Here is a 12,335-nt window from a genome sequence, read left to right on the forward strand (position 1 = left end):
TAGGAATAATTTCTCCCTTTTGCTGAGCCTTTACTATATGTCAGATAGTGGAATAAGCATTTTTAAAAATATCATGTAATCCTTGCAACAATTCAGTTGCATTGATAGCCAAAATTTAGAGCTGATTAGTGACAGAACAGGTTTTAAATCCTAGTCTGAGTGCATGCTAAGTTGCCTCAGTCATGTCCAACTCTTTGCGACCCCATGGACTGTAACCCGCTAGGCTGCTCTGTCCATGGAATTGTCCAGGTAAGAATACTGGAGTGGGTTGCCATGCCCTCCACCAGAGGATCTTCCCCACTCAGGGATCAAACCTGTATCTCATGTCTCCTGCGTTGACAGGCGAGTTCTTTCCCACTAGTGCCACCTGGGAAGCCAGTTTTATCCGACTCTTAAACTCACCCCCTTGACCATGACTCAGATGACCCAGGGCCACTTTCTGATGCTTCCACTAGCTCACAGTGGGGCTTTGGGCTTTGCCCTGACAGTGTGTTTTTCTCGTCTTCAGGATAGCTACCTCCTAGTGCTGTTTTGAAAATAAAAATGAAACAAAGCATTTGAAGATTCTGGTCTCACTTCTGTCACTGGCTTAAAGGGAGGAGAATGAGTTGGGACAAGTGGCAAGTCATGGTTGGCTTGCTGATTAGCAGTATTCAGGCTTGGAAATAGGAAGCAGAATGGAGTCTGAGTCTGAAAGCAGCGGAGAGCGTGAAGAGTACTTTTCCTTTTCTTTGGGACTTGGGCTGCCTGTGGTTCTGCTGGGGTTCTCCGGGCCCCTGACGGGAACAGTCCTGTACGATGCAGGTTCTTATGTTCTGTGATACTGAGGACATCTCTTTCTTCTAGGAGATTTCATGTTTGGTTTAGAAGGTGGTCTCTATTCTGAAGATTTATTGTCTTGATTCTATGTCAAACATTGGAGGATATATTTCTTTCAGGATCACCTTTATCAGATCTGCCTTCTCACAAGAGTTAATCTTCTACTTCACTTTTTCCTACCCTGAAGTCAAATCAAGAATTTTAATACCTATATTTGCAGCCAGAATTGACAGACATTTGTATTTGCAAACTTCTACTTTGGATAACCACATTATTTATTAAACTTCATTTCAAGGAAGTCTACAAGGATATGCTGTATTAATGTAGCCTTCCAAATTGCATTGTAAATGCTGAGTAAATTATTGCTCTGTGAATGATTTTCGTGTAAGTAGTTGTAAATGATAGAGGCAGGCCTTTACTATCCATTCATGAAGTATCAACAAAAGAAAATAGTCCTCATTTGATTGTCTAGAGAGATGAAGTAGCGGTAAAACCATACAAAGATCCACAAAGTTATTTCTCTGACACTATTCCCATCTAATATTTTCTTGCTTCCAATATTAAGGAAGCTCAGCAATTGATGTTTTAATACTATATTTCCAAAAATGCGTTAAATTGCTTTCCAGGTCATGAAAGAAAGATTTTCTTTTTTTTTTTTTTGGTATGATTTTTTAGTAATAATAAATAGCTTATTCAACATCAGTCTCTGGTTTTATATAATTATTGTCGAGATAACATTTATTGTAGAATAATTAGAAAATACAGGAAATCAAATAGCAGAAAATCAAAATTACTTGTGATTTTATCTTCTAACACACCATTTTCTAAATTTTGGGCAGCATTTTGGATTTTTTAATATCTGAAATATTGTATTAGCTATTTTGTAGCCTGCAGTGTTTTAACTATGTAACATTACAACCATTTTCACATAAATATTTATACTAATTATAAAATAATATCAAATATTCCCTCTGTGGATTGATGCAGCATTATTTAATGAAGCAATCTCTAATGGATATCTAAGCTAGTTATTCCCTGTCTCTCACTATTATAAATGCTATTGCAGTAAACCTTAGTAGTGATTAGGATTAGGGGTGTGTGTGTATGTGATATAAAATTCATACAAATGGCTTACACAGCAGTTTATTTCTCTCTCACATGGAGGAAGTTCAAAGGTAGGTGCTCCAGGATTTAATGGTGCTCAATAGGATCAAAGAAATCAGGTTCCACCTATCTTGTTGCTCTGCTTTGCAGAATGTCTGTTCCCAAAGTCTTATCTTGGTCAGAGGTGTTCTAGAGGGCTGGTTACTCAATTAGTGTTCTTCCCTGGAAGGAAGGAGGGTTAGGGTGAGAGAGTGGGGAGAAAAAGTTTGACCATATACCTTTAGTAAATTTTCATCTTGGGAAATGTCAAGAAATACAGAATACTCCTTAAAAAGTAATATTTTTCATGTAGGTAAGCAGTTTGAGAGGAAAGTGATAAGAAATCTGACCCTTATAAAATGATGGTGGCAGAAATGTCTTGCAGAATTAAAGGCTTTGTTCTCTGAAGCACATTGTACACATTCAGACCTACTCTTCCCTGCTGTTCTCACTGAGCCAGCTACTTGAGCCAAAGTCTGTGCACGTTTATTTGAATGTATATCACATATTCAAATAAAAAATCTGGAGTCATGTTTCTGTGCATTTCAAGGGATTTGGCTCATAATAGATTTTCAGTAGAACAGGATGAGGACCTAAAACCTTAAATCCAGTTATGTGAGATTTGCTGGATGAAATGTGGAAAGAAGGACCATGAAGGGTTTTTTATAAAATATTTGAAGAATTGAAATGTTTCACGGGGAAACAGTTTTCTATATAAGCTCACTCAGGAAGAACCAGGGCTAGTGGATGTTAGCTCCAGTAAGACAGATTTTTTTTTTTTTTCAAATTCAGCATAGTGACTTTTCTAACATTCAGAGCAATTCAAATTTAGATTAGGCTAGTTTAAGAGAAAAGTTATTCAAGATCAACAGTAGAACAGTAGGAAATAGGTTGAAAAAAAACTGTACCCCTAGGCTTCCCTGGTGGGTCAGTGGTAAAGAATTCGGCTGCCAATTCAGGAGACATGGGTTTGATCCCTGATGCAGGCAGGTCCCACATGCTGTGGAGCAGCTGAGCCTGTTTGCCACAACTATTGAGCCTATGCTCTGGGTCTCCTGAGCCACAACTACTGAAGCACACATGCTGTAGAGCCCATAGTCTGAAACTAGAGAAGCCACTGCAGTGAAGCCTGCACACTGCACCTACAGAGTAGCCCTGCTCACTGCAACTAGAGAAAAGCCCATGCAGCAAAGAAAACCCAGTGCAGCAAAAAAAAAAAAAAAAAGAAGAAGAAGAAATAAAAATAAAATTTCTAGGCAGGTCCAGTGGCTTAGATGGTAAAGAATATGCCTGCAGTGCAGGAGACCTTGGTTCGATGCCTGGGTTGGGAAGATCCCCTGGAGAAGGGAATGGCAACCCACTCCAGTATTCTTGCCTGGAGAATCCCATGAGCACACTGCAATTGCAGAGCAGCCCTGTATACTGCAGCTAGAACAAGGCCATGCAGCAAAGAAGACCCAGCACAGACAAAAAAAATAGATAAATAAAAATAAAATTTTATATTGTACCACTTATAATAGCAACAGAAAGCCTCAGATACATGAGAATAAATTTAACAAGAGATGCAAGGCCTCTACACAACAACGATAGAACGTTGAAGCAGGGTATTAAAGAAGACCCAGAGAGATGGGGAGAGAGACTTTGTTCTGGGGTTGGAAGACTTGATATTGTGAAGATGTTGTCTCTCACCAAACTGATGTATATTCAGTGATAATTCTAGTCTAAATCCTAGCATTTTTGTTTTTAACAAGCCCATCCTAAAATTGGCAGTGCAAAGGGGTGAGGATAGTCAAGGCAATCTTGAAGAAGACCTAGATCACAGACATCAGTACACTTATAAAATGGGGGTTGTCAAAATCCATGGATTGGTATAAAGACACCAGTGGAACAGAATCAGAAATCTTTAGTAGCACATTTATATTTATTTTAAAGTTGGAACTGTAGTACAACAGGGAAAGGATTTCTTTTCATTCAGTCATGGTTGGGCAATTAGAAATCCATGTGGAAGAATCATCCTTACCATACACAATAATGCCATTTGTAGCAACATAGATGGATCTAGAGATACTGTGTGAAGGAAACCAGGGAAAGAAAAACACCATAGGACATCCCTTATATGCGTAATCTAAAAAGAAATGATACAAATGGACTTACGTAAAAAATAAAACAGACTCACAGACTTAGAGAACAGCCTTATGTTAATCAGCAGGAAAGGAAGAAAGGAAAGGATAGTTATGGAGTTTGGAATCAACATGTACACACTGCTGTATTTAAAATGGATAACCAGTGAACCTACTGTATAGCTCACGGAACTCTGCTCAATGTCTTGTGGCAGCTTGGATGGGAGGGGAGTTGGGGAGAGAATGGATACATGTATAGGTAAAAAAAAATTTTAATATATGAACTCATTTTATAACAACTTAAAAAAAGATTGTCCAGTTTGTTATCAGACAATTACAGTTGTAACCACAAGTGTAGCACAACACACTCACTAAAATGAATACAATAAGAAAGACAGTACCACATGTCAGTGAGAGTATGGAACATGTGCAACACTTTTACACTGTTAGTTGGTGTGTACTGCAAGCTGTTTTGGAAACTGGCAGAATTTGCTGAGGCTTAAAGTACACAAATGCTATATCCACAAAGCCGCACTCTTCAGTATATATGCAACAGAAAGGTATTCATATATTCAAAAAAAGATACATACAGGAGTGTTCACAGCAGCACTGTTGGTCATAGCCAAAACTTAGAGACAACTCAAATGTTCATCAGACTATTAATTGTGAAATAGTCGTAACAATGAAAACCCATACAGCAAAGAGCAGGTCAGCTACAACCACGTACCGCAGCGTGGATGAATTGCACAAACTGTTGAGAGAAAAAAGCCAGATACCAAATGGAATTTTCATCAAACTGCAGTTCAGAACCAGGGCAAAAAGCAGTGGTATTAGAAGTTGGGGCAGTGGTTTCTCTGTGGCATGGGGTATGATTGCAGGGGATTCTGGGTGTGCTGCCCACTTCTGTTTCTTGCTGAGCTGGTGGGTAGACGGGAGAATTAAGTATGAGGGAGGTGCCTTTCTTCTGAAGGGCTTTGAGTTAAGTCGTTTTCAGGAAAGATTTCTTTTCTGAAGGATCTTATGCTATGCTATGCTAAGTCACTTCAATCGTGTCCAACTCTGTGCGACCCCATAAACAGCAGCCCACCAGGCTCCCGTCCCGGGGATTCTCCAGGCAAGAACACTGGAGTGGGTTGCCATTTCCTTCTCCAGTGCATGAAAGTGAAAAGTGAAAGTGAAGTCGCTCAGTCATGTCCAACTCCTAGCGACCCCATGGACTGCAGCCTACCAGGCTCCTCCGTCCATGGGATTTTCCAGGCAAGAGTACTGGAGTGGGGTGCCATTGCCTTCTCTGGAAGGATCTTAGGAGATAATGATTAACAAACTCTGTCAAGAGTCCCAAGGACAAATAATCATTTATTTAAAAGGCTGTTTAAAAGAATTGGAGAAAACTAGGTTTGGATAAAGGCGTTTGCATTTCTGTTTTATTTTTATTGCAATAATTTCATATCCATTTTCAAAAAAGATAAGGTGGCTATTTAAAAAGTCAGTGTAATTAGTAAATAGAAATTGGAAGAACAAAGCAGAGATGAGATAAAAGGAGAGAACAGGTATGGTATCTACAGGGTAATCTCAGTAGATGGACTTGAACATACTTTCCTTTTACTTCCAGGACATCCAGAGGCAAAAGAGAACCAACTATAATTTCCTAGGTTGAGAGTTATTTTCTTTGTCACTAAAGCTCCGGTGCAGATTTCTTCCCTGAAGCATTAAAAAGGCAACACTTACTGATGTAATGGTACATGTCTTCAGAAATGGCGATATGACAAACGTGTCAGTTGAGTTTTAGGTTGTTTCTTATGATGACCTTCGGTAAAAATGAAGAGAGTGTAATTACTCAGTGAATGTAATGTTGAACCAGTGCTTTTACCTGGTATTCCTGCCACTTGTGGTTTGGGGGTGTCACATAGCGTTGGGGTATTTTTTTTCTTTTTTTTTGCTACTTTTCAGAGAGTGAGTTCACATTGTTTCTGTCAACCAGGTGCCCGGGAAGAAAGCAGCATACAGCAGGCGCAGCGTCGGTCGGCCGTCTTTCTGTCCTTTAAGTCCCCAATTCCATGTCTGCCCCTGCGCTGGGAGCAGCAGAGCAAACTTCTCCCCACAGTGGCTGGCATTCCTGCCAGTAAAGTTTCTAAATGGAGTACGGATGAGGTAGGTTTTACTTTCGTTGTCTGCCAGGGACCTGACATAGGAGTACCAGCTTAAGGAGAGGGCAACATGAATGCGTATGGGGCTTAGTCTTTTTTTTCTAAGAAGAAATTATTCTGAGAGAAACAATGACAACATAGGTTGGATATTTGGAACCTGTACCAGTTAGAGTCTGGCTTCTGTTTCAGAACTGGAATTTTGATCTTATTTTTTAACAGGTGTCAGAATTCATACAGAGCTTACCTGGATGTGAAGAACATGGAAAGGTATTTAAAGATGAAGTAAGTGTTCAACTGAATTGCAGTATGTTTCTTAATGGGGGACACAGCACTGAAATGCAGTGAATAGTGAAATATTCTCAATTGGCAGAGGAGGGAAGAAATGGGTTATGTTGCAATTGACAAAGTGATACTGAGTTGTCTAACAAGCAGTGTTAATCAGTTGTATAAAAACATGTAAGATGAGGAGTAAAGGAAATGTTTGTACCATTTTATGATGCCCCACAGCAGTAGCACTAAACTCATTATTTAAAAAAAAAACACAAAACTTACTAGCATACATTTATGTAGTATATAGCACAGAAAGAAACCAAAGCAGGAAATAAGCAACGTTTCATTTTTAATAAAGTGAAACTAGTTCCCGTTATTTAATTTTCAAGTGTCATTTTAACACCAAGATTAACTTCATTTGATGCTTATAATTAATATTACCATTATTGCTAAAACAATCCCTTCGATCTTACACATTTCTCATGTTGTTTATACTAACTGACATGCATTACATTTATTAACATCTGCCATTGGAAGTGGAGAAGGAAATGGCAACCCACTCCAGTGCTCTTGCCTGGAAAATCCCATGGACGGAGGAGCCTGGTAGGCTGCAGACCATGGGGTCGCGAAGAGTCAGACACGACTGAGTGACTTCATTTTCACTTTTCATTTTCATGCATTGGAGAAGGAAACGGCAATCTACTCCAGTGTTCTTGCCTGGAGAATCCCAGGGACGGGCGAGCCTGGTGGGTTGCCGCCTTTGGGGTCGCACAGAGTCGGACACGACTGAAGCGACTTAGCAGCAGCAGCTGTTGGAAGCTTATTTTATTAGTTTTTTTCATCTGTCTGTCCAAAACTTCAATGTAAAGGATGATTAATAATGATACCACCTCTAGTGAGCATTAGGACAAAAAGAAATTCGACCTCTAACTACACTAGAAGCCGGAGACTCTTTTCACTAGAGAACTTTAGATATAAGCCACTTGCCTGTCAGCTCCTCCAAGCAGAACAGTCCATTATCACGTGATCTTGGCTCCCAGAAGGTACAGTGAGGACTAAGTCATCTCAGAAGTCTTTGTCCCACATCTGCTGTCCGCAGTAATAAGTTATCTTGTTTGTGCCTGTGTTTAGCCTACACTGTTCAAAATGGCACATTTTCTGTTAAGAACATTGCAACAGAGTAAGAGTGTCAGGACTGCCAAGAATTCAGCCACCAGTCGCCAGTGTCAATATACTATTAGCTATCATTTATGCTGTATGTGGTTGCCTGTGAAAATGCACAAGGATCTGATTTTCATCAGCCTTTTTCTGACTTATGTTCTTATTTCAGAAATGTTGTTTTCTTTCTAGTGGATCTTTAATTTGCAGTTACTCAGATTTTGAGCTTCTTAAGGCCCAAGTCCTAAGTGTCTTTGTGTTCCTCTCAGTCGATTTTCTATCTCTAAGCAGACTTATATACCTGCAGGGAGCCATTGTTCTTTCTTTGAAAGAACCTTTGAAAATGATGCAACAGTTTTAAAAATAAATTTCTAGTACATATATTTTATAAACACTACTTTTGGTTCTTTTGATGTCTAGACAGTCCGTATAGATTGCTCTGTTATTTAGTTAAATTAAGGTTCAAATTCACATGATATGTTATTTCTTTGAATAACTTCTTTCTTCATATTATCTTTGGAGACACTCCTCAGGCACCAACCCGATAGCCTGAGGCAGAGCCTTCTTTTGAAGAATGAGGCAGTGAATGTTCTCTGTTCACGTGTCATTCATACGTTCATTCCGCTCTTCATTCATCCTGTGAACTCTTGTTAAATGCCTGCCATGTGTATGTTGCTACATGTGATGCTGTGGTGAGAGGGTTAATTCAGAAGCAATAGGACACGATCCTTGCTCTCAAATGTCTCACCAGGTCAGCAGGCGTGGGGTTCGAGTCCTAGACGAAAACCAGAAAGCAAATCTAAAGTCTTGTAATTCATCTCTGAAAGGCAAATTTGCAGTGCAGGTGTGGGCTGTTACCTGAAACCATCCTTGACTTCTGTTTCTCTTATACACTCCACATATAATCAGTTGAAAAACCCTATTGGGTGTATTTTAAAAGCATGAGGATTCTAGCTCTCTCTCCACCACGACCTCTATGGTCAGAGTCACTGTCATCTGCCAGTTGGATTAAAGCAGTAACTTCTAGCCAGCCGCCTTGCTTCTACTTCTGCCCTTCTAGAATTTATTTCCAGCATAGCTGGGCTGATTCTGCTAGAGCGTTAAGTCAGATCACGTCTCTCCTCAGTTCAGATCCTTCTGGTAGTTAAATCAGAGTAAAAGCCAAGATCCTCACCAGGGCTACAGTCTGACACTCCATCGCCTCTCTCACCGTCTGACCTCTTTGTCCTCTGCCCTCTGCTGACACCGTTCCACACACAGACGACCTTGCCGTTCCTAGCATTATCCAGACACACACCGGCTTTCCTGTCTGTCTGGCACGCTCTTCCTCTAGGTGTTCACATGGCTCACTCCACTTCTCAGTGTCCCATCCCAACTGTCCTCCTTCAGACTGCCACCTCCCACCCCGGACTCCACTGCCCACTTACATCCTCAACCAGCAGTTTTCTCATGGCACTAATCACCTTTTAGAATTATTAATTCCAATTTGCTTGTTATGGCTTTTCTTATAGTCTACCTCCTACTCCTAAAATGTAAACTGTACAAGGAGTTTTTGTTTGCTGATTTTGTTTTTATCTGTTTTAGTCTCTGCTGTATGCCCAGGCCCAAGAATAATACTTAGAATATGTGCTCGGTCGTGTCTGACTATTTGTGACCACAGGGACTGTAGCCCGCCAGGCTCCTCTGTCCATGGGGATTCTCGAGGCAAGAATCCTGGAATACTTTGCCATTTCCTTGTCCAGGATCTTCCCGACCCAGGGGTCAAACCCAGGTCTCTTGTGGCTGCTGAATTGGCAGGCAGGTTCTTTACCACTAGCACCACCTGGGAAGCCCATTTAAAATATAATGGGTACGTAATACATTTTTGTTGAAGGAATATATTCATCCCTTTACGCCCTGAGAAAGACATTCAAAGAGCAGGTCGCTGTAATTTGTGGAGTTAAAACATTGGAAGAGAACCACGAGTGCACAGTGGAAAGAATAATGAAACGGGAGGCAAGAGCCCCAAGTTCCAAGTCTTCCTTCAGAGTTTTGGGCCTTTAGCAAGATACTTAATATCTGGAGTTAGACCAGTTTATATGCATTACGAAAGCATAAACAAAAAGTAAACCCAGCAATATATCGCAGTAATTACTGTTTTTAGAAAGTCGTTTCTTAATTTACTTCTTTCCACCTGAGGTTATCCTTATGGCTGCACATCAAAGCAGCTTGTGAGAAACCCGTTTTCCTGTGGGTTGATTTTTTCAGATGAATAAATTTGACTTTGCTCACAGTCCCTATTTGGGGTGTTATCACATATATGGGTCAGGGTTTCGTACGTAGCAGAGCAGCTCCCTCGCTGCGATCTACTGAAAGTCAGCCCTCGACACAAGGGTTTGTTTAGGGCTTCCCTGGTGGCTCAGAGGTTAAAGCGTCTGCCTCCCATGCAGAAGACCTGGGTTTGATCCCTGGGTTGGGAAGATCCCCTGGAGAAGGAAATGGTAACCCACTCCAGTATTCTTGCCCGAGAATCCCATGGACAGAGGAAGCCTGGTAGGTTACAGTCCATGGGGTCGTACATATAAGAAAGATCTACTTATCAGGAAATGTTTGTACACCTGAACTCCCTGTCTGTGTTGTTCTAGTGTTGCATGTAGAAAACAGCTGATAATTTAACCTTGAATATGTCCCACGACCCTGTGTCCAATCAACTCACAATCTTTTGTCTTTTTTCCTCTCCTTTTAGCAAATTGATGGAGAGGCATTTCTGCTTATGACCCAAACAGACATTGTGAAAATTATGAGCATTAAGTTGGGCCCAGCGCTCAAAATTTTCAATTCTATCTTGATGTTCAAAGCCGCAGAGAAGAACTCTCACAATGAACTTTGAAGGTGGTGAATTTTGAATACCATCAGCTTTCTGCTTTAAAGCTCATATTTTACTCAAAGCACAAAGACAGTTGTAACTTCTAAGTGAGAAGTCTCCAAAAATCTAAAGAGCAATGCTATCAGATTATTTATATTCCTCAAGAGACAATATATATGAATTCTTACAAAAGTGCTTGAGCTTTTAACCAGGTACTGTCTAACAACAGTCGTCTTTCGGTTCTGTTCACTGAGCTAAATTTATCTTTGTAAATCTTTTTGAGGCTGGGGGGGTGGGGGGAAGGGGGACTTCATTAATTATTTATGGAAAAAGTGGGGGGGCAGAGTAAGAACTTTTGGCATTTTGTAAACATTGTTGAATTCTCTTTCATGTACACTGTTTCTTTTTCAATACTTTCAGGAACCTTTTTTATATAATCAAACTTCAACTTAAACCAAATTAGTCAAAGCCTGGCTAAGTGTAGCCAGTGGGACTGTTACCTGTATTGTTAATTCTGTGCCATATTTTGAATTGCAACATTATGCTAAGTATAACTTTGCAAGTCATGATATTGCCTAACTGCTTGTCCTGATTCATTGAGGCTGAATAGTTGTAAAAATTACCTTTCTTTAAATCAGTGTTTTTACTTTTGCACGCAATTATGAAATGTTAAACAAATTACTTTCACCAGCATCTTGACTATAATTACCAAAAACGTGTATATAAATAATGGAATTAAAAAAAATAAAATATATAAACATAAATAAGGTCATGTATTTGAATGGCATCAGTCTCATGCATTGTGGTACCCTGTGTTTACAGGATTCCAGTGATATCAAAGGAATACACAGTTATATTTGAAGGGGGCGCTGTTTGTATGATCTTGAACTATTTATGAGATTATATTGAGCTTTTCTCGTAATTGTCATTGAAATAACTGTGGTGCTTTGCAGAGGTGAAGGGATCGTTCTGTCGATGTAGACACTAATCCCAAAAGAGCTCTGTCTTAGACCTTGCAGTGTCCTCCAAACCCAAAGGTTTTCTTCAGTGTTGGCTAAAGAGAGAGTGTATAGATTTTACTGAAGAGGCAAGATTTGAGGGTGCAACCCCAGTTGAGGCAAACATTCTAAATGCTCACAAATCAGGAAGTGACTTCCTAAAGCTGCATTTTGGAGAGACCCTCTTCTCCATAGAAGTTTGCCTCAGGATAGAAGCGTACAGATGCACTTTAATTGAAAGCCCTTGATTCCCTTTAAACTGAGAGCTGGTAGTGTTTCTTTTGCAAGAATGCATTTCCAACGCAAAAGGTAAATTATTTTATCAGCCTGTGTATGTAACTTCTATTTCCAGGATTGGATATTTATCCAAGGACTATTTTAAAAGTAGAAAGTAAGTTTGTAGCATGTTGTCTGAATTCTGGGGAAAGTTTCACCTTTCTCTGTAGTTGCTCTCATTTTTTCTCATGTAGGATTCCCTTGCTATCTGCCCTGCCCCACACACCCTGTTGGAAGTCTGTAGTGGTCCTTTGCTTTTGTTGTAGTTCAAGGTAAAACAGGGCCCATGAAATCTGCCATGGCCCCTTCATTTCTTTGCATGAGTCTGCTTAAAAAAAGTTTTTCGTTGTTAGTTTTTATTTTCTTTATGTTTTGTTCAGAGTTTGTACATTCAAGTTGCACTTGTTATACCTGACATGAATAAAATAAAATCTTAATTGCAGATACCTTTTCTACATATGTATGATTCTTAAAAATAGATGGGGTGAATGAGAGCAGGAGTAATATCAAACGTATGGCATTAGATAGCTGTGTAATGGAGCTGCAGGGTTCAGAGCTA

At 39.9% G+C, this 12,335-nt stretch overlaps 1 protein-coding gene across 9 annotated transcripts in view; it reads left to right on the top strand.

The window, feature by feature from the left end:
- The window catches only part of L3MBTL3 (L3MBTL histone methyl-lysine binding protein 3), a 104,867-nt gene extending 92,649 nt beyond the window's left edge, over positions 1 to 12,218 (top strand). For all 9 annotated transcript variants that reach the window (XM_070376654.1, XM_070376658.1, XM_070376657.1 and 6 more), the window contains 3 exons: positions 6,064 to 6,233; positions 6,449 to 6,511; positions 10,383 to 12,218. In XM_070376654.1, coding sequence (XP_070232755.1) covers positions 6,064 to 6,233; positions 6,449 to 6,511; positions 10,383 to 10,526 — 377 coding nt within the window. In that variant the 3' untranslated portion in view covers positions 10,527 to 12,218. The remainder of the gene's footprint in view (positions 1 to 6,063; positions 6,234 to 6,448; positions 6,512 to 10,382) is intronic.
- Positions 12,219 to 12,335: the final 117 nt, after the last annotated feature.

Source organism: Bos mutus, chromosome 9 (genome assembly GCF_027580195.1).
Source record: "Bos mutus isolate GX-2022 chromosome 9, NWIPB_WYAK_1.1, whole genome shotgun sequence".
In the NCBI taxonomy this organism is placed as follows: domain Eukaryota; kingdom Metazoa; phylum Chordata; class Mammalia; order Artiodactyla; family Bovidae; genus Bos; species Bos mutus.